Here is a 22,627-nt window from a genome sequence, read left to right as displayed (position 1 = left end):
GGACATATACCAAGATTCAAAGTAATTGTGAGACAGAACACATAGTTGTCCCCACTCTCCGAATTTATGCACGGCACGAAGGAGAACCTGTTCTGTGATTCTTGGATTCCACAACAAGGTCAAGAATACTGAGAGGGATGAGAGAGCAGAGCCTGTGAGGACACTGTTGAAGAGTTTCTAAGGAAACTCTTCTATGAGCCCTGCTCTGATCCCCCTGCTTCCACAGGGCTACCTGGGGAACTCCTCTGAAATATGTAGTATGTTCTTGCAACTTAGAGCCCATGGAGGCACAGGAGGACTGTGGGCCAGGGCTGGGCTCCCCCAACCCATCTTGCTAGAAAAATCTAGAGGGTGAGGGGGAGTAACCTGCCTATATGACTGGAGGGCTGTGTGCCTGTGATCCCAGAGCTAGGAGCTAGTCAAGACAGATGTGGGGAGCAGGTGGGGAGTCTTGAGTTTTCCTACTAGAGCCCTGCGGCGGACAAAGAGAGCTCAGCAAAGAGAAGCTGGATGTGTTCCACAGGGGCTGAAAAGCTGTCTGACTTCCCAGGGCAGAGATGCAGCTTCCTGAGAAAGGAAACTGTAGAAGTCCAGCGGGGAAATTCCAAATGCCATGAAAATGCCCCAGGATAGAAGAAGTATACTTTATCATCTACCCAGCCCACTCAAGGACACCAGCTCTAACCACCTGCCAAGTTCAGGAGACGTGAAGCCACACAGTCAAGTAAGAAATGTCCCATCTCCTTAATTCTCTTCCGTCTCCTCACTGCCGCTCTACCAGGCTCCGGAAAGCAGCTGGTGATGGAGGCAGAGGGAACAAGCAGAGCATAGAGAGCAGAAAGAACACAGGTGCCTTTAGCAGGGTGCCCGGCTTGCAGCATGAAAGAGGTCCAAGCTGGGGAAAGCAGCAAGATGCTACACGACGCTGGTTCAGAGTCGGATGAGCTTCTTCACGGGACTGAACGAGCCACTTACTAAGCTTGAAACTGCACATACAACTTAAAATGACCATAAAACTGTCCACTTCCTGGGGCGCCTGGGTGGCTCAGTCAGTTAAGCATTCGACTCTTGATCTTGGCTCAGATCATGGTCTCATAGTTCATGAGTTCGAGTCTCACATCGGGCTCTGCGCTGACGGTGTGAAGCCTGTTTGGGATTCTGTGTCTCCTCTCTGCCCTTCCCCTGCTTACGTGTGTTCTCTCAAAATAAATAAATAAACTTAAACAAAAATTGTCCATTTCCTAAGAGCTGGAGATCTGCTAGATCTCCAGTTAGGGGATGGGGAAAATTAACCCCCTGAATAAGGTTCTAAAGAGCTCAGAAAAACATAAAGAATGTGTTTATCTCATTCGATAGCTCATGCTTGTTCACTGTACAGGCCATGAAAACATGAATAAATGAATGAATGAATGAACAAATGAAACATTGACAAAAGAGTGAACGTTTGCATGAAGACGTGGAAAATGGAAATGAATGGTAACCAGATTCGCTGAGGATCCAGCGTTTCTGGAGAAGAAAGATGCTGTATCTGGCATGCCTGCTTTTGTGGTGTTGACAGGATGTACACAGTGTGGTAAAACATTAACAAACAGAGTCTGAGTTGTAGAATCAGATATTCAGGTTCGGGTACGTGATCAGGCACTTTCTATCTGTGTGACCTTGAGCAAGTCACTTACGTGCTCTGAGCCTGTTTTCTCGTCTCTAAAATGGTAATAATAGCTAGGGTACTACACAGTGATATGATGATATTATTTTATTTTAAGTTTACTTATTTGTTATTTTTGAGAGAGAAAGAGAGAGAGAGGGAGAGTGCAAGCAGGGAAGGCGTAGAGAGAGAAGGAGAGAGAATCCCAAGCGGGCTCCACGCTGTCAGCATGGAGCTTGATGCAGGGCATGATGATTTAAATTTTTTTTTTAATGTTTATTTATTTGTGAGAGAGAGAGACAGACAGACAGAGCATGAACAGGTGAGGGTCAGAGAGAGAGGGAGACACAGAATCTGAAGCAGGCTCCAGGCTCTGAGCTGTCAGCACAGAGCCCGATGCACGGCTCAAACTCAAGAACCGTGAGATCATGACCTGAACTGAAGTCAGACGCTTAACCGACTGAGCCACCCAGGCGCCCCAGGGCATGACGATTTCAAATAAGAGAATACACGGAGAGTATCTGGTGTCCGGCACAGAGTGGGCATTGATAATGGCAGCGATCATTACTACTCTCTGTTAGGGACAGAGGAAGCCAATTAAAATGTTTCCCGTAATTCTAAGCTCACCAAGCAACCTTACGATTCTCATTCCATTTTCTGGCAAACTTGATTACTGGGCAGAGATACCCTGAATAATGAACAGCAGTACTCCTGTAACTGTGAAGATAACACCCTAATAAATCACTTTTTTAGTATAAGCACAAGTCTCCATTTGGAATATTTGGATCGCCATTCATTAAAGTCTGACTAATGCTTGGTGACAGATGAGGACTGACTCAAAAGGCCTTTTCTCAAGAGCGGGGCCCCGACTCCTACACCCCTCTCTTTTAAATTATACGTGATCACACTAAGACACTGAAAAATCCCAAAGTGTCTTTTATAATTTTTTTTTTAATATTTATTTTTGAGAGAGGCAAAGCATAAGCAGAGAAAAGGGGCAGAAAGAGAGAGAGACACAGAATCTGAAGCAGGCTCCAGGCTCTGAGCTGACAGCACAGACCCTGACATGGGGCTAGAACCCATGAACCACAGGATCATGACCTGAGCCGAAGTCGGATGCTTAACCGACTGAGCCACCCAGGCGCCCCACCAAAGTGTCTTTTAAAACCAAGAAAGCATCTACTGTATTTGCTGTCATTTGTTCTAAATATATTTCATTACAACACTCTGAGAACTGGTAACGTGTAGATGGCCTACAATAGAAACACCTTCTCACTCAGGAGACCTTTTTAATACCAGAACCCCTTGTTCGTTACCATGTTGGGCGCAGAGTGAACTAGAATGACGATTCCTGTTGCTTTGCTCATGATACTTCCCTGTGTGGGGCTCTCCACATTCTCCTCTGCTAAAAACCTCCCTTTTAACTCCAGGTCTTGAACAAGTCTTCCGGAATGATACTACCCACTTCTGATTATTCCTTTACTCCTAAGTCTTCTCTGAGGTTGAAAATATAATTTGGACTCTATCATCTCCTGCTTTTCCATGAAGAGAAAGTTCTGGCTCCTACCACCCATGTAAGTAATGGACAACAAGCCTTTCCACTCTGTACTTTACTTCCCTCTTCATCAAAATAGATAGGATTCCTACCTACCAGGCTGTTTTGAGAAGGAAATGAGATCACATTCAAGAAGGGCGGGGGGGGGGGGGGGGGCTGGGGGGCTCAGTCAGCTAAGCGTTTGACTCTGGATTTCGGCTCAAGTCATGATCAATCTCACAGTTTGTAAGTTGGAGCCTCGCATTGGGCTCTGTGCTGATGGTATGGAGCCTGCTTGGGATTCTCTTTCTCTCTCTCTTTCTCCCTCTCTCTCTCTCTCTCAAAATAAATAAATAAACTTTAAAAAAATAAAGAAGGTGGTCAGGGGAACAAGGAGCCTGCACCTAGGGTAGAGGTACTGGAACTCCCAGCAGGCACTTAGCACTCGGTCCTGGAGAGCTGCACTGTAGCTGTGCTTGGAGGAGAGCAAATCTGATGTCCTTCCTCTTCACAGCCTCCAGCCTTCATCAAGGGGTGCTGATACCCATATTCCTGAGGAAGGAAAATATTTCAGGAGCCTCCTTGTTTTCTTTCTCCCCACGTACCTGTGTTTACTAAAACTTCCATTTAGAAGCTCACCTAAAACATAAGCAGTTCCCTGCTCTAAGGACCTCCAATTCTCGTCAAGCGTCCTCTTCCTTCACGAGAGACACCTTTCAAGAGAACTGTCGAAAAACAGAGCTGTGTTTTGCGTTGTGTTTTAAAATCACTATGGTGACAGTTTCTAAGACTACCGTAACTCTTGGACTTTGGGGTTAAAAAATAATTTATTCCCTTGTGACCCCTTAATTTTTTGTTTCAGAGAATTGTTAATGTAGCTGAAACCTTACATTTCTCAAATGGCTCAAAACAGACACAGTATTCACTGTATTCATATGAAGTAAATGACTCATATCTAGGAAGAAGAAAAGAAAGTAGGCTACAGAGGAAACAAGCAAACTCAAAAATATCCTGGTTTACAATAGCTTCGAGGTTATATAATCCTCTGAGTTTCCATTTCGCTAAATTAGGTCAGCTTTTGGCACCTGAATCATCGTCCCTGCCTTTTCTTTTTCAATTCTGCCGCACCAGAGTCCCAGGTGCAGTTGTAAGTGACCTACTTAATTAGGATTTGGAGCCCTCAGACAGACAAATGTGTTGTCTTCGTTCGATTTTGCTCAACAGACCTTCTGAACGAACTGAATTTCTAATTCAGTCCGTTAAAAACCGGACATCTTAAGCCATTCCAAAATCCACATATCCAGGTTTAATTATACTCATGAGTGTGCATTCAAACACGGTGCAGGCCAAAGAGCCGTGGATCAGGTATCAGGGCACCTTGGCTCTCCGCCCCACTCTGCCGCCAACCCCAGTGTAATCCTGGCACGTCCCTAACCTTCCTGAGCCTCGGTCTTCTCACCCTGATAAAGATAAGGTTAGACTCTCACGTCTTCTGTGCTCAAGGTCTCTATGACTATTTCCTGAGCACCTCCCACATGCAAGGTGGTAGACAGAGGGGTGGAGGTGTACAAAGATGAGTCGATGTGGCCCTATCAACAAAGACTTTATACAGTATGAAGGAAGGGAAGATCACACAGAAGAAAACCAAATGCCATAGTTACTATACTTGTCTTTATTCCTCATGATTGGTATTGTGCCTGGCATATAGCAGAGGCTGCATCTGATGGAAGGGAATCAGGAATGGTTCACAACGGGTGTTATATTTGAGTTGGTTTTAAAAAGCCATTCAATTCTCGGTGGCTCCCTGATACCGTTCTCCACTCTGATGCAAAATCTGAAGCCAACATTCAAGGTTCTTCACGTTCTGGTCCCTGTATATCATTCAATCTCTCTCTCTCTCTTACCCAGAACTAGGTGATAGCTTTGCTGTAGCTCAGATACTTCCCGTAACTTTCCACTTCCGTGCTCTCATTCATGCCATTCTTCTACTAAAGGAGTACATACTAAATGTCCTCCAATCTCAACACAATCCAATTCCATTATCTCTCAACATATCAGATTCCTCCTGTTTTATACAAAAGAACTTATGAAGCCTTTCCTGATCCCTCCAATCATATGTTCTGTCTCCCCTCTTTGAAATTCCGCAAGATTTACTGACCTTTCTCTTCTGGTATATATACCAATTAGCCCTGCGTTACAGCCGGGTAATGTCTTTGTCTCAAGATAATAATCTGTGACACTAGACACTACATTATTCATCCATATTGCCAAACAAATGGTAGGTTATCAGTAGCTTATGTGACAGGACAAATATAGAAAGGACAGTCTATAACTCAGAAACGGAATAAACAATGGCACTAAGTTAAGAACATTTGTGGCTTATGCCTAAAATGGTGACTACTGCAGTATAATTTTTTTTTTTTTTAAGTTTATTTATTTTTGAGAGAGAGACAGAGCACAAGCAGGGGAAGGGGACAGAGAGAGAGGGAGACACAGAATCCGAAGCAGGCTCCAGGCTCCGAGTTGTCAGCACAAAGCCCGACATGGGGCTTGAACCCACAAACTGCGACATCATGACCTGAGCCGAAGCCGGACGCTTAACCAACTGAACCACCCAGGCGCCCCTGCAGTTTGATTTCTAAACATAGTGTTTAGTTGACAGAATCACAGTGGTTACGTTTGGAAGACAGGTTGGATTCAGATTACAGAGCCTTGAATGCCAGGTAATAAAAATGGCATACATTAGCACTCAAGGAGAGTCACTGATGGTTTTCGGAGCTGAAGAGTAGCAAAACCTGAGATATGAAAATCAAACCAGAAGCACTCTTGTTGACATACCAGTCTCCTGGGAATTTGGTTGGAAGCAAGTCCATCCCTGAGAGAAGAATTGAGTCTTGGTATACTGATAAAATTAAGTGTATAAACCTGTAGATCTGTGAGTCCTGGGAAAGTCACTAAGCTAAATACTGCTGTGTAGGCTCCTGTAACCCGACATTTTAGTATCCACCTCAATAAAAGGAAACAGGCTCAAACCAAAGCATCATTACTAAATTTCCAAACTGGTGAAAAAGAGGACATTCTCTATTTTTTCCAGAGAAGGCAGAGGGGAAGAGAAAACATACTACATACAAAGGGTGGGGAATCAAAATAGCCGTGGATTCCTCAGCAACAGCACTTGAAGCTAGAAGACGGGGAAACTGTTTTTCAGATTCAGAAAGAAAAGAATTTCCACCCTAGAATTCTATGCTAAGCCAAACCATCAATGAAGGTGAAAGTAAAATGAACAAATTTTCACACACACAAAGTCTCTGAACGCTTATCTTCCATGCACCTTTCTCAGAACACACTGAAATTAAGATATTAACAAAGAAAAAGAAAAATGGGGCATAAAAGAAACAGGAAAGCCAACGCAAGAGTGAGGCACAAAGAATCCCCAGGATAACGGGGAGCCAGGACAGCACCTGTGTGCCCAGCACAAAGGGCAACCACTCTAGACTGCGGGAGGTCAAGGATCTCTGGGAGACGTTTCCTTAAGAGTATCTGATGCTACTCCGGGGCAAACAGACTGTGCAGGAAACGTCATCTAAGCATGTGACATGGCTCGCTGGGACTACAAAATGATGTAAACACTGAATACTAATTTACCTAAAATAATACACCTTTTTGGGAGGGCTACAGGGATGAGAAATTGAGTAGAGGAGGGGAAAGCAGGGGTGAGGAAGGAAAGTTAAATACTCATCTTCCATAGTAAGAATCAATCTATCCTGTCTAAAACTGAAAAGTCAAGGGGCGCCTGGGTGGCTCAGTTGGTTGCATGTCCGACTTCGGCTCAGGTCATGATCTCACGGTTCGTGGGTTCAAGCCCCGCGTCGGGCTCTGTGCTGACAGCTCGGAGCCTGGAGCCTGCTTCCGATTCTGGTTTTCCCTGTCTCTCTGCTCCTCCCCCACTCATGCTCCCTCACTCGCTCTCTCTCTCTCTCTCAAAAATAAATAAACATTAAAAAAATTTTTTTTAAATAAAAAAAGTAAAATAAAACTGAAAAGTCAAGAGGTGACAATCTAAGCACATTATTTGGAAATACAGGAGGTCTATGTGCACGAACATGTTAAGAAGTTGTACATGTTTGGGGCACCTGGGTGGCTCAGTCAGTTGAGCGTCTGACTCTTGGTTCCTGCTCAGGTCATGAGCCTGTGGTTTGTGAGTTCGAGCCCCGCATTGGGCTCTGCACGAAGGAACCTGCTTGGGATTGTGTCTCTCCCCTCTGTCTCTGCTCCTACCTTACTCGTGCTCTCTCTCTCTCAAAATAAATTTAAAAATAAAGAAAAGGAAATAGAAGTTGTAAATGTTTAAAAGACAGCCACTGTGATACAACCACTTGGGATATTGGTCTGGCAGTATCTAATAAACACAGATTCACATCAAATCATTCCACTGCTAGGTGTAAACCCCACGAAATCTCACACATGTACATGGATGGTTTATTGTAGCACTGTTCGTCATAAGTAAGGTTTTTAAAATAACCTAAAGGTCCAACAAGAGAAAAATGGCATGTAGTATGATATATATGTATATATTCATGAAGTGTGATATATATAAATTCAATGTAATACTATACAACAGTGAAAAAATGGATGTCCTGGAGCTCTGAGTATCCAACAACAATAAACCTCAAAAACCATATAAGAGGAAAAGCAAGTTAGAGGGAAAAGATAGAAAATTAACATATCACACTATTTGCGTAACGTTTAGAATAATACCATATATGTACATATGATATATACACACACATACACACACACAGCAACTTCAGGATCATAATTCCCTCTGGGGTAGGAAGTGGGCAATGAGGTCAGAGAAGGGTTCAGAGAGGGTTTTGATTTTCCTTGTAATGTTTTATTTCTTATGATATATAGTAATACATCAGTCTCCATTATATTATCTATAATTTTTGTGTATAACTGAAGTATTTCTAGGAGCTTCTGTTCAAATTTGGAAAATTAAACCCATACATTGAATTGTCCATCTCAAAGCACGATTAGAGGACCATAATCCCTTATGCAAACTCACAACTTCAGGTTTCAGAATTCTGAATTCTTTGGATTTTAGAAGGGAGCACGATACAAGTGCATGTATTACATTGCACGTTCAGTGGGATCTGTAGTCAAATGATGTTCAAAGTGAGTATCTGACACTACCCAGGTGGTTGTTCTCCCTCAGGACAAAGGAGCCACCAGCCTGGCCCCAGGCAAAGAGCCCTCACTCCTTAAACCTGCACCGATTCCCTTTGCCCCTTCGCGGAGCAGAGAGGGGAGGCAAGTGAATGGGGACAGCAGCAGGCGTCTGGGAAGAATGTGGACTCTGTTATATCCAGATTTGTGAGTACCTAGAACTTCCCTGACTCCTGACTTACACCAGGTCACTACTGCCCACTGCTCTGCGGCCCTGACCTAATATGGGACAAATATACCACCTGATTCCTGCTGAACCTATTTTCTGCTGTATTTCAGTTGCTGTTAGGCAGAACACTGAGAATGACCCAGCTCTACATCCCAGTCTGTGTCCTGCCTCTCCGAAGCCAGACCACACACACACACACACACACACACACACAAATACATATCCACATTTACAGAACTCTAAAGCAGAATTCCTTTCACTGACTTCCTAACTGATCAACCTTTCCTACATTTGGCCGAATCTGCTCACCTGTGTTCCCCAGGCCCCCACCACTCATCACCCAGGGGTTCTGTATTTCCTGCTACTACTGGCATCTTGCTAACTCCCCCTACCTGGGTTTGGTTGCCCTCGGTCGCAGCATGACATATAATCAGCCTCAGGAAGTGATAAATACCAGCTTGCTCTTAAAAGCCGATGCTGGGGGCGCCTGGGTGGCGCAGTCGGTTAAGCGTCCGACTTCAGCCAGGTCACGATCTCACGGTCTGTGAGTTCGAGCCCCGCGTCAGGCTCTGGGCTGACGGCTCAGAGCCTGGAGCCTGTTTCCGATTCTGTGTCTCCCTCTCTCTCTGTCCCTCCCCCGTTCATGCTCTGTCTCTCTCTGTCCCAAAAATAAATAAACGTTGAAAAAAAAAAAAAAAAAGCCGATGCTGAAAAATACTTTTATTTTTACTGCTGATTAATCTGACTAATGAAAGAAAGAACACTGTGCTTAGCTCATGTCCCATTAAACATCTGTTATGGTCATCAAAACCTCTTGGCTATTATCACAGGTGACATTCTGAATTGATACCAGCAATAGAATCAATACCCAATTCCCTCAATACGGAATTCAGTAAGCACGGTATCCAACTGGGAAAAGGTGAGAGGAAATACCCTTCTCCTCCCTAATTACCGAGTGGCCAGTCAACCACTTTTACGTTGGTCAAGCTTGTTGATTTACTGTGTTTGCTAAATGCTCGGGCCTTACACAGACCAAAAGCAAAGGATAGCAGGCATGTCACAGTGTTTTCAAAGGGAGCTCCGCATGTCTTCCTTGGGAGGGCAGAATGAAGCGAGCTTTGGAGCAGGATGTCAGCAAGCAAAGGGAGAAAGGCAAAAGCCCCACTTACCATAGAAGAGGAATGCTTTGGTCATGTGATGATGTAGGTAGGTCCGGTTGATAGTGAAGAAACACGCATCCGCTCCGCACTGGCCTAGCCTTCCACTTTCCCCGGTCAGTGGGGACCACCAGAGCATGATGGGGTAGTTATCAGTCTCTGATTTGTTTTTCCAGTTCAGGGCTTCTTTCCCAGGGAGTGGATACAGGTGTGTAGGCTCCTCCTCCATCGTTGCATGTCCATCTTGCCCGTTGGAATTTTTAAACTTCTTCCTTTCAAGTTTCCCCAGCTCAACCACTACCTGAAAGAGAAGACAATTACCACAGAGTCAGATTGTTTAATTTCCATTCACATGTCTCCCATTCATCTTGATGACCGAGGCTTGCATTAGTTTCCTTTTGCTGCTCTAACAAATTACCACAAACTCAACAATTGAAAAGAACACATTTATGATTACATAGTTCTGGAGGTGAGGAGTCTGACCTGGGTCTCACTAGGCTAACAGCAAGGTGTCAGCAGGGCTACATTCTTCTCTGGAAGCTCTAGAGAATCCATTTTCTTACTTTCCTATCTTTTAGAGCTAACCACCATTCTTGACTCGTGGCCCCTTCTCCATCTTCAAAGCCAGCAATGTTGCCTCTCACTCTTAGTCTATTGTCACATCTATGTCTGACCAGGGAAGACTCTTAGCTTTTAAGGACTCATGAGATTGCACTGGGCTCACACTGATAATTCTGGATAATCTCATCTCAGTGTGTCACCTTAAACCATTTACATTTACATTTCCACAAGTTCCAGAGATTAGGGTGTGGACAAAGCCTCCGAACTATCTACCAACAAGGATGTTTAACTCCACTGAGCACATGCCAGGCATATTTCTCTATTCCACAGGCATCTATAGAATCCAGAAATAGTTTTATCTCTCTTTTTTTTTTTAATAGTTTTATGTCTTAATGAAACCCATGAAAATCAGGGCTATTACTTGGCTATTGTTAGAGATAACATTCTAGGGAAAATTAGTTGTAAATTACCAATCAGTTTCTTTTTGGTACAATTAAAGGAGTAATAACAGGGGTCTTACATTTCTAATAATTTCCACTGTGGTATCAGGTGAAGTATATAGTGAGTCCTGGGCTCCCTTCCATGTAAAACTATGTTTATTTATTGATTTCAGGACAGTGTGGGTCACTGGATAGCTAGGACATCAGCAACAGGAATCTGGAGGGCAGGGTGGACAGAGTGGAAACAGGAAGGCAGTTGTTCTCCAAAAATGCTGCCTCATCACCAAATTTTAAGGGTAGATATTGATACAGTGTTATAAAAAATGTGTTAGAGAAAGCAGTATAAAAGTACGAATCCGGTCTGTGTCACATATAACTGAAACATTAGCAGTTGAACTATGCAACAAATCAATCAGTAAAAGGAAGGCACACTTTTATGTATTAACTCCTTCACCAAGCAACAGCGGACATCTGTGTGGCCCAGCCCCAACTCTCAGCAGCCCAGGTGGTGCCTTCTTTCTTGCTTGCGGCCCTAGTGTCAGAAAAGGGCCACGTCCTGATGATAGAGTCTGCAGCTCGCTGGTGAGGGTCTGTAACATTCACTGGATTCCCTGAGGGAGGCCAAGGCCAAAAAAAAAATGTCAAAAACCACTGAGTGACAGCCAAGTAGCACTCCAAAAAAAGTAAGAAATTATACTGGCTTGAAAAAATCATGGATCACTTGTGACACCAAAGTCAGCATTATGACAGTAAGACGATCGCTAAAAACTAAAGAAAAGTCTAGCCCCCGCCAACAACTTTGTCAGCATTTTCATGATAACTTAAGGTTGTGGCTATTCCCCAGCACCTTGATGGAGTGGAGTTGACTTGTAGCCACAAAATCTGTATATCTTCACCAGACCTTCCCCCTGCAAATGTACAACCAACAACTTTAAAAAGAAGCTTTTAGAAAGCCATGGATAAAACTTCAAAGACAAATTTTGTTCTACATTTCTGATCAATGTCTACTATGTGAGGTGTAAGTTCATTTCCAAAGAATAGGGATTGCTTTAGGGAGAGATTTTTCTGCCAAATAGTTTTTGTTGTTGTTGTTTGTTTTTTCTTTTTTAAGTTTATTTATTTATTTTGAGAGAGACAGAGACAGCACAAGTCGGGGAGGCACAGACAGAGAGGGGGACAGAGGATCCAAAGTGGGTTCTGTGCTGACAGCAGAGAGCCCAACGCAGGGCTTGAACTCGCCAACCGCAAGGTCATGACCTAAGCCAAAGTGGGACACTTAACCGACTGAGCCACCCGGGCACCCCTTTCTGCCAAATAGCTTTTAAAAAAACATTAAGCCTCAGACATCACCACTAAGTGGTAAGACATATGAAGGACAGAGAAATATATTAAATAAAACTATGAGTAAAATCAGCCAAATCTAAAATCTGGGAAATTCCAAAGAATCAATGAGACAGTATTTTCAAAAGCCCGTGACACGGAATAGAAGGTGGGACAGAGGAAACTTTCATAGTAGAAAAAACAAAACCCCACAATTGGAGACACACCAGCTAAATGTGATGTATGGGATTTGTGTATTCCAGATTCTAACCAACCCATTATAAAAGACTTCTTTGAGATAACTGGGAAAGTCTTAACACGGCCTAGGATATGGGTGGTGCTGATTAGTTACTGCTAACTTTGTTGGGTGTGGCAATAATTTGGTTATACTATACTTTTAAAAGTTCCCATCTGTTAGAGAATCATATTAAAGTAAATCCAGGTAAAATAATGTGAAGTCCTGGATTTGTTTTAAAATACTCCAAACGTATTCATGAATTATTATACAACCAAAAAGTAAATAAAATTCAAAAACTAAAGATACATATACACCCAAAGAATTTACATGTACTGTATACAAAATACAGTAAAATGTGAGTAGAAAACAATGTCTCAGATGAACGATTTCCTCTAGGGGACCACGGTACTTTAGCTTAACTGAAGATCAGCATAACATTTTCAGGGTTACGTTATTTATTAATTATGTCATAAGATCTGTCATGGGCTAAACTGTAACCTGCCCCCCAAATTCATACACTGCCGTCCTAACTCCCATTACCTCAGAATATGACTGAGTTAGGGGATAGGGTCTTTAAAGAGGTAATTAAGTTAACAGGAGGTCATCTAGGTGGACCCAACAGGTGGCCATCAAGTGTGACTGGTATCCTCATAAAAAGAGGACATTAGGACACATAAAGGTGAAGAAGGCAGACGACGCGAAGACACAGGGAAAAGACAGCCATCCACCAGTCCTGAGGAGAGAGACCTCAGAAGAAACAGCCCTGCTTGCTGACACCTTGATCTTGGACTCTCGGCCTCCAGAATTGTAAAAAAATACATTTCTGTTATTTAAGCCACTCAGTCTGTGGTACTTTATGATGGCAGCCCTGGCATGATTTTTTTTTTTTTTTAATTTATCCTTCTTTTACCCTCCCTACATGGCAACAAACCACTAGAAATAAGAATGGTCCTAAATGTGTGGGCATTATATCTTCTCGTGCACAGTGTTTAAGAAAAAATAGCACCTCTGAAACTCTGAACACTAAAGCATTTATTTTATTAAATTTTTTTAATGTTTATTTATTTTTGAGAGAGTGCAAGAGACAGCGGGGGAGGGGTAGAGAGAGAGGGAGACACAGAATCTGAAGCAGGCTCCAGGCTCCAAGCTGTTAGCACAGAGCCCAATGCGGGGCTCAAACTCACAAACTGCAAGATCATGACCTGGGCCGAAGTCCGACACTTAAGTGACTGAGCCACCCAGGCACCCCTAACACTGAAGCATTTAATATACCCATGTGGACAGGGAAACAGCCCAAACCACACAATTGGTGGCAAACTGAAATCAAGATCCAGACAAGGGTTCAGCTCCAGTAATCATACAACCTCTCATACTCTGGAAGCTTAGAAACGACAGCCATACCAGAAACATGGCTATTTCTTCTGACATCAAAACAAATGCTCTCAGCTTAGACGCAGCCGTCCCTTGTAACTGAAAAAAAGTGCCAAAATAATTGTCTATTAAGATGAAAGCTCTCATAACATCCACAGAAAGAAGTAGAGAACCCCAGTTCCTCCTGCACAGGGAGGTCCTGGACACCCACAGGACAGACAAGCAAGGAGGCAAGTATTTCTTCTGACCAGAGTCCCAATCTGGCAGTAGAAGGTGGTAGAATCCAGCACCAGACTGTCTGCCAGTGCTTTTATTTTTTTTTTTTTATTTTTTTTTTTTTTAATATATGAAATTTACTGTCAAATTGGTTTCCATACAACACCCAGTGCTCATCCCAAAAGGTGCCCTCCTCAATACCCATCACCCACCCTGCCCTCCCTCCCACCCCCCATCAACCCTCAGTTTGTTCTCAGTTTTTAACAGTCTCTAATGCTTTGCCAGTGCTTTTATACGCAAATCTCATTCAATCTTAATCAAGAAGGAAGATCACCGAGAGTGAAAAAGCCCAGAGAACACCTCTCTTTCCGTCAGCCCCACACCTGAGCTGCTCACGTCCACAAATCATCTTTAAAAGTCCTTTGGATTTCTGGGGCGCCTGGGTGGCTCAGTCCATTCAGCATCCAAATTTGGCTCAGGTTACGATCTCATAGTCTGTGGGTTTGAGTCTGCATTGGGCTCTGTGCTGACAGCTCAGAGCCTGGAGCCTGCTTCGGATTCTGTGTCTCCTCTCTGCCCCTGCCCCACTCATGCTGTCCCTCAAAAATAAATAAATGTTAAAAAAATTAAAAAAAAATAAAAGTCCTTTGGATTTCAAAATGGATAGCTGGTGCTTGAACGGGTCCAAAATATATCTGAGCTCGTATCTATATTTTTCCTATCATGGTGTAATTTTTACTCTAATTTGAAACCAGCAAATGAAGTTCAGAATCACCGACTAAATGAAATAAATCAGAAGACTAAAAACTGGTGTTCAAACACCCACATTCAGTGCTTGGTCTAGTAGCATATGTCAAGAATGACAAATGTATTGGGGCAACTGGGCGGCTCAGCTGGTTAAGCATCTGACTTTGGCTCAGGTCACGATCTCACGGTTCGTGGGTTCGAGCCCCGCATCGGGCTCTGTGCTGAGAGCTCAGAGCTTGGAGCCTGCTTTGGATTCTGTCTCCTTCTCTCTGCCTTTGCCCCACTTGTGCTCTGTGTCTCAACAATAAATTAAAAAAAAAAAAAGTTAAAAAAAAAAAAAAGAATGACAAATGTATTAATGTGGATGTTTGTGTTCTGCATAATAGACCATCTTAATCTCAGAATAATCATGGCTTCTTCAAGAATGCCACCTTTCAGAATTCATCGTAATAGTGGACTTGGAGAGGCCCATCCAAATTTGACCCAGTAAGACAGACTGAGCTCTGCTTTCTGTTCTTCTAGCACCAGGACCCTCCAGGAGTCACAAATTGATCCCCCCATCTCACTGGTTTCGTTTCTACCTGATACACCCACTCACTAAAACCTCAGTTTCATCTACTAAAAAAAAAAAGTATTTTCCCTGCCTGAGACAGAAAACCCCTGATCCTGAGAAATTAAGCAAAAAGCAAAGTACTTGGAGAAAATGCAGTGGGTTGAAGGGGGAAAGGGTGGAAAGGGTCAGGGCTCAACACGAAGCAGCCCAAATTCTTGCTACCTGGAGTGTGACAAGCAGAAAGACAGAGGCTGTGATGCAGAGGCAAGATGCCAAAAGCTTCCTCCTCTGAATCCACACCATGCTGCCCGGCCCTGGGTGACTGACAGAGGGCCGGCCTGGCTACCAGGTGTTGTCGAGTCGGCCCACAGCCCAAGACAACTTCACGTGAAGGAACCATCTGGGTGCCGATGTCTTCCACTGCCATTCCTGCTGGGACCTGGTCTCCATGAAGGGCTGGGATCCGAGGTTCCGCGCAGGCCTGGCTTGGCATCGAGAGGAAACAGCATGCAGTCTTCTTAAACTATCATCAGAGCAGCTGGAGATTTCTTCAAACCAGAAGGCATCCAAAAAGTCTGTAACAAACGAATAATCTTTTAGCCATGGTGCAGAATATTTAATAAATGTAGTCTTTCAGGGCTGTCAGGTAGAAACCCAAGGCTTTAAAACGAAAAGGAACCTTTGAGATCATGTAGTCCTCACTCCTAGATAAGGAAACCAAGATCAGAGAGAGGAAGTGACCTGGTCAAGGTCACACAGCCCATCAGAGGAGAGTGGCAGATCTATATAGTTTGGTCCTGGGTCTAAAATTCTGATGCCACTTAATTTTCCCTGCCATCAGAAGATTGAATTCCACAAGTCACTTATATGGAGTCACTTCTTCCACCCAGGTTCCAAAGGACTAGAGAAATAGAATAGAAATTACCAGGATTATCCACCCACTCCCATATAAAGTAGGGAAAAAATAAATAAAAGTTCAAAAATGGATAATGATCAACAGACCCAAACTTCCTCTATGGAAAACAACTTCAGCCACAACATAAGGAACACAAGGAATTCTGATTATTGATTTAGTTGTTTAGTCTTTTATAGCAAGTGTAACAAAGCAGTGGGTTCTGTGAGCAGTATGATTCTCTGGAAGTTCTCAAATAAGATTTCCATCTATCTGAAATGGATGATCGTTTCAAAAAGTTTTATTTAGTTTTTTTAAATGTTTATTTATTTGTGTGAGAGACAGACAGAGCACAAGCAGGGGAGGGGCAGAGAGAGAGGGAGACACAGAATCCAAAGCAGTCTCCAGGCTCTCAGCTGTCAGCTATAGAGCCCTACACGGGGCTTGAACCCACCAACTGTGAGATCATGCTCTGAGCCAAAGTTGGACACTTAACCGACTGAGCCACCCAGGTGCCCCTCCAAAAGTTTTAAAAGTGAACTAAAAAGTTCCAAAGAATGTCTTTTTTATTGATTTTTTAAATGTTTATTTATTTTTGAGAGAGAGAGTAAGAGAACATGAGTGGGGTAGGGGCAGAGAAAGAGGGAGACAGAGGATCCAAAGCTGGCTCTGCACTGACAGCAGAAGGCCTGACTTGGAGATCATGACCTGAGCTGAAGTCAGACGTTTAACCAACTGAGCCACGCAGGTGCCCCCAAAAGAATACCTTTTATTCCCAGGGTTCTGTGAAGTCAAATGTCTTGGTCAAATGACATGGTGGAGTTCAGAAGAGAGCAAGGATTAATATTCCTGAGGCTGCTCTACAGTACTCCAAAAATCTGGTACTAAGAACTGATTGTACATCTCCCAGATAATAGCCTTAAGAATTAAAAATATAAAAATGATGTAGAATTCTGGTTAAAAACATTGGCCTTAAAGGTATACTCTCCTCTCATGCACCTACCTTCATTTACTTTTAAGTCCAGGCTAAGTCCCTCGGCAACAAAATGACTCTTGGTTTCAGAAATCACCAATGGTGTGTTTTTCCTCTTTTTCCCACAGAATTCCTGCAATCCACAGTGACTAAGGGAACAGGACCTAGAGTCAGCCGGCCAAGATTCAAATCTCAACTCTCCAGCTGGTTTAACCTAGCCTCTCAATATCTCAATTTCCAAAATGTAGATAATAAGCCTGCCTAATCAGAAGGTTATTAAGAATTCCGTAAGATTGCTGAAACACTTATTTCAGAGCACGGTACCTACTCCGTACCAGTAACTATTTACTATCTTATCTGTAAATATTGTAATTTTTATTATACTTCTAAGTGTAAAACGAAGCTGAATTCATATCAAGTATGTTGCTGCCTGACCAACTGGAACTTCAAAAGCAGAAATACTCGCTTTGCCAAAGAAAAGGAGATCACTAATGTTTGTTGAGTGACCTATTGTGAGAGAGGCCCTTCCTAAGTGCTCAGCGTGCCTGAGACCATTCAAACCTCCTACAACTCTATGGAGGGAGCAAATTGCTGTCCTTATTTTTAAGGATGAGAAAACGAGATCCGAAGGAAGTCAAGTAACTTACCCAAGATCACAACTTTGATAAGTACAAGCAAAAACTGGTCCGGCTCTGCAGTTCATGTACGGTTTTACATTTTTTAACACTAAGATTATAAAAGTCCCACCCAACAATACTAGCACAGATTATCTGCCTTAATCATAGAAAAAACCTGTAGGGCGCCTGGGTGGCTCACTCGGTAAGCGTCCAACTCTTGGTGTCGGCTCCAGTCATGATCTTGCGGTTTCAGGAGTTCAAGCCCCACGTCCGGCTCTGTGCTGGCAGCACAAAGCCTGCTTAAGGTTCTCCCTCTCTCTGCCCCTCCCCTGCTCGCGCTGTCTCTGTCTCTCTCAAAATCAATAAACTTAAAAAAAATTTTTTTTAAGTCATAGAAAAAAATGTGTTCTATACAGCTTCTATACAGCTATACAGAATAGCTTTCTGTCAGCTGGTATACCAGAGAAAAAAGTAACAAAAACCCATAAGAACCTGAGAAATGCCTTTCCTTCCACTCAGTCAATGCTAATAGCTATTAACTATATAAAATGTGGAGCAAGCACTTTGAGTTTCAATCCTGGCTCTGTCATTTATATGTAATATAAATTTGGACAAGTTACTAAATCTTTCTAAGCTTCAGTTTCTTCACAATAAAGAAGAAACATTAACTATCATTATTTCTTTCCCTTGCAGAACAGAAAGATGATCAAATTTCTGTGTTATACACAAAGGCAATTTATTATAGCTATAATTAATGTAAACCAGATTAGGTCATGAAATATTACCACCTTAAGTGGGTGTCAAACTGTATCATTTTCAGAAGACTTTACAGATATCACTCCACTTGATCTTATTGGTAACCACTCTGTAAAGTAAGCAAGGTAGGTTTTATTCTCAGTTCCCACAAATAAGGAAACTGAGCCTCGGCAAGTTGAAGCGATTTGCCCAAGATCATAGTTTTTAAAGGCTGCAGTGGGTCTAGAAATCAGGTCGCCGGTCTCCAGGATCACAGGAAAGGAAAGAGATGGGGCAAATAGTGGCAGCTTGTTAGGAGGACAAAGGGTCAGAAATAAAGGAAAATAAAAGACAGGGAGAGAATGGGAGACATAGTTTGGGATATTTTTACAGCGGCTGCAATGCTGTCCTACGGCCCGTCCTAGGTAGGGCCTTTTTAAGTCTTTACACGGCTGTGTGAACTATGACAGAAGAATTTAGCGTTACAAATTCCCTTTCATCCACAGAATCTCAATTTAACTTATATTCTCAAAGCCAGAGGTATAGTGAGGTCTCAGGGACCAAGCTGTGATGACATACCAACCACTATTTTAAAGAATAGAGCCAGTTAGTGGGGATGGGTTTATGATTTATCACAAGCAGCAATCAACCAGACCTTGGAGCACATCAATCTAATATATGGTATTAATGACGCAGGAGCTTGTCAACAAGGCAACAGACCCCCACTGGAGGGACAGATGGGTCTGCAGAGAGCATGGTGAAAGCCAGTAAGCACCAGCGCAATGGGATTCCAGGGGGAAAGCTCCCTTCTGTTTCGTCATTGCCCACAAGGTGAATCTCAGAGTCCACCAATAGGGTGGCCCCAGAACACTCCTTTCCCGGACGAAGCAATGGGTGTTTGTGCAGACAACCATGGTAGGTACCATCGGAAATGGACGCTCACTAACCAACCTTCTTGACCCCCGAGCCGAGCATCTGAAATGCATTGTTCGGCTTGCATGCTCTGCCTGGGGCTGGCCATCTGCTGCCCAGAGTGGGATTTGAAGCTGAGCGTGACTACCTCACACTCCTGCAGGTGCTAGTGCATCAACACCAACAACACTTTCACTCTAAAATAATTTCCAATGTCTCCGCTTTGTTTTGAATTAAAATAGAGGAGATATCTTAAAGCAAACTAGCAGTCTGAGGGTGCCAGCCTCAAGTTTCAGCCATGCAGCGCCGGTCCAAGGTACAGGGTCTTAGAAATGGAGCTCAGAGATGATTTCTGCCGTGTCTCTGAGGATAAAATGAGAAAGTGAGCATGGGAGATGCACGGGGTTTTCTGACCCTGACACTTTGTGTGTGTCTGCCTTTTCCTCCCTGTCCCCACTGGCAGGGCAAAGAAGTCAGGCAGAGGCAGGGAGTTGTGGGGAGGCTCCTTTGATCGTCTCTTCCAGTAACTGGTGCGTCGGTTGAGTTAATAAGCGACTGTCTAAACAGAGTTTAAGGTTATGCCAGGGAAAGTCTTTAACTGGAATGTGTCTAATTACCAAATTTAAATTATTCCCACAAAAGCATAATTTCTCAAGTAGGTTTGACTCTCCCAAGGTACATTTTCATTTTATAATGTATAAGCCCTCACAGTATCCCTGAAATATGGCTGCCCTGGGAAAGACAGATGATGGTAGGCTGGTGGGAAAGTCTAAGGGCTTTTGGACAACTCTCCAGGAACTTTTTAACCCCTCCATTCAACACTTCTCTTGCATTCCTATCTGGTTACTCCATAAGCCTGACAACTGGTGTTCCTACCGGTCTGACCCCTTGCACTCTCTCCACTTGCCTGTAGAGTTGTTTCTATAATGTAAACTGGACATCTCTCCTCCGATGAAAATCCATCGATGGCTTCCCACAGATTTCAAGATAAAGATCAAATTGAGTAGCTTAGAAAAACAAGACTCCTTGGACCCTGCCCTGCTTCTCCAGCTTCTAACTACACATACACTTCGTTCTGACTATTCCTTGAATGTAGCTTCCTGTTCTGTGCTCTAGTCTCTACCTAGCACATCCACACCTCTCTTCCACTAGCCAACCCATTCTCCTGGACTTTCCAAGCCACATGCTTTGGCAAGCTTTACCCCTCCCCATGCCAAGTGGGGAGATCTAGGTCCACACCATTGTGATTGTTCCTGTCACAGCGGTGGAAAGAATGCAGGAAGCTGGCATTTTTCAGGAAACTTTCTGAAGATGCTTTATGAGATGGATATAAAGCAATTGTTGAACACTAAAAAGCTGACTTATTCTAACCTAGTGCCTGCGTCTGTTCCTTGGGCACCTGGTGAACGTGGAGTGATGGTTCCAGCCTCCACTTCCATCCAATTTACTTGATTAACATTTATTGGTGTTCGTTTTCCTCACTCTTTTTAAACAGACTTCATATGTTGCTGAGCACTTATTTTTATGTAGAGTGCTTGGCGTTGCAGACTCTATCCTGGAAGTTCATCCTCTTCCACCAACCACACACTTCAGGGGAGACATGTTGAGAATAATGAGAGAGAAAGGAATACTGGCAGCCATGTGAATCAAGACGGGTGATTAATGGAGGGACAGAATTTGTAGCCTGAGACTTTCACATCTCTATTATAGAAACGAAGGTGATGCCATTCTTAAACTCTTAAATTCTGGATGTGATGAAGCACTCAAATGATGTGGTATTAATACAGTCTCAATCAGTGGGTCTACTTAAGCTAAATTAAAACACACCCAGACCAAAAATTGAAAACAAATCGAAAGATCATCTGCTTTGATCATTTATGTAATCATGAATGAGGTACTGGCTAAACAACACCAACACAATTTGGCTAATACTTCACATGCCCGAAGACAAAGGGCTGGACCAGGTGATCTGGGGTCTCATCCCAAAATGAAGCGCTCTCATCCCACGAAGAGTGTCCAGGAGGAAAAACTTTCCACAGAAGAAAGATTAATCAAGAGACAGGTGATCAAAATAATTTGAGCCATCATAAACTAAGAGTTCTGGAAATATGAAGAACTATTTCTGTATAACAAGTTTAGGATTACTTTATTTTCATTCTCTTTTTTAGCAACTCATCATTAACTTTTGAAAACTCAAATTTTATTCTCAAAGAAATATCTGAAAAACACTGTAAATAAAAACAAACTTTTTTTTTTTCCAATTTTTAACAACCCATGACAAGAAACACTATAAAGCTTATTGGGAAATGCTGGTAATTGAATTAGGTGTTGCCTTCCCACTGAAATCGGCACTTTACGCTCCACATTTAGAAAGCATTTAAACATGGGTTGGAAATGCCAGTATCCGAGCAATACTTAGACATATGTGAATAACATTATTGTCGGTCCAAACTATGTCCTTTTTCTTTATTTTCTAAAGATCCTGGTCTGAATTTTTTTAAACATACTGTTTGTAAGACAAACGGGTTTTTTTAAGTGAACAATGAAAGAGGAGCCATATAACAGTAACAGTTAAGATTGCCTATTTAATTCAGTTACACACTGCCATCTAGCAGGAAGCCAGCATGGGAAGCCAGCAGTTTCAAAAATGGAGCCGACTTGAATGAGCCTCTGATGCTAGGACATTGCCTGTGGCTTTCAGGCCTAATGAGAAAGTTCTGAGATTGAGGTTAGGGTGCTTCCTGACTGGTGGCTCTGCCACTTTAGTGTGCAAATACCTGGGTTGCTTATTCAACGGATGACCAGACCCCACCTGAAAGCCCTCCCTTTGAGACCACGAGGTGGATCAGAAACAATGCCCTAGTTGCAGTGTGACATCACTACCAAGCCCAAGATTGGTCATGAGCTTCTGGGTTGTCTCATCTTGAGAGAAGGAAGGGCATACAAGGAGAATGACGTCCTGAAGACCCACTTGCCATACTGAAAATTGTACCCAGCCAGAGTGCATGCACTCCACACGATGAAATTAACAACCCAAGTCACCACATGCATTTTAGGGAGCTGTGGCAGCGAGTAGGGGGCAGTCTGTTGGAGCTGTGAAGAGAAGGAAAACAGTCATTTTGCGCGACACTTGCAACGTATCATTAAAAGGTGCCCAGGAAGTGTCTTAAAATCACATCGATGTTATTTACACATCTTACACAAAACGAGTTCTACTCTGAGGGCTCTCATCGGGTGCAATAATACCTAAGAAATGGATTGCACGTTGATAGCCTTGCCATTCAGAGGGCTCCCCCCACGGCATTTTCTCCGTTAAAA

The 22,627-nt window shown here is 43.1% G+C and overlaps 1 protein-coding gene across 1 annotated transcript in view; it reads right to left on the bottom strand.

Annotated features, from left to right (window-relative positions):
* POFUT3 (protein O-fucosyltransferase 3) overlaps positions 1 to 22,627 on the bottom strand; it is a 79,757-nt gene that overhangs the window by 56,023 nt on the left and 1,107 nt on the right. Inside the window, exons 2-3 of the mRNA XM_060653198.3 lie at positions 15,403 to 15,755; positions 9,747 to 10,035 (exon numbers count right to left, since the gene is read on the bottom strand). Coding sequence (XP_060509181.2) covers positions 9,747 to 10,035; positions 15,403 to 15,483 — 370 coding nt within the window. The 5' untranslated portion in view covers positions 15,484 to 15,755. The remainder of the gene's footprint in view (positions 1 to 9,746; positions 10,036 to 15,402; positions 15,756 to 22,627) is intronic.

This window comes from Panthera onca, chromosome B1 (assembly GCF_046562875.1).
Source record: "Panthera onca isolate mPanOnc1 chromosome B1, mPanOnc1 haplotype 2, whole genome shotgun sequence".
NCBI lineage: Eukaryota > Metazoa > Chordata > Mammalia > Carnivora > Felidae > Panthera > Panthera onca.
The sequence above is the reverse complement of the archived record's forward strand: the minus strand, read 5'-3'. Positions and strand labels throughout refer to the sequence as shown.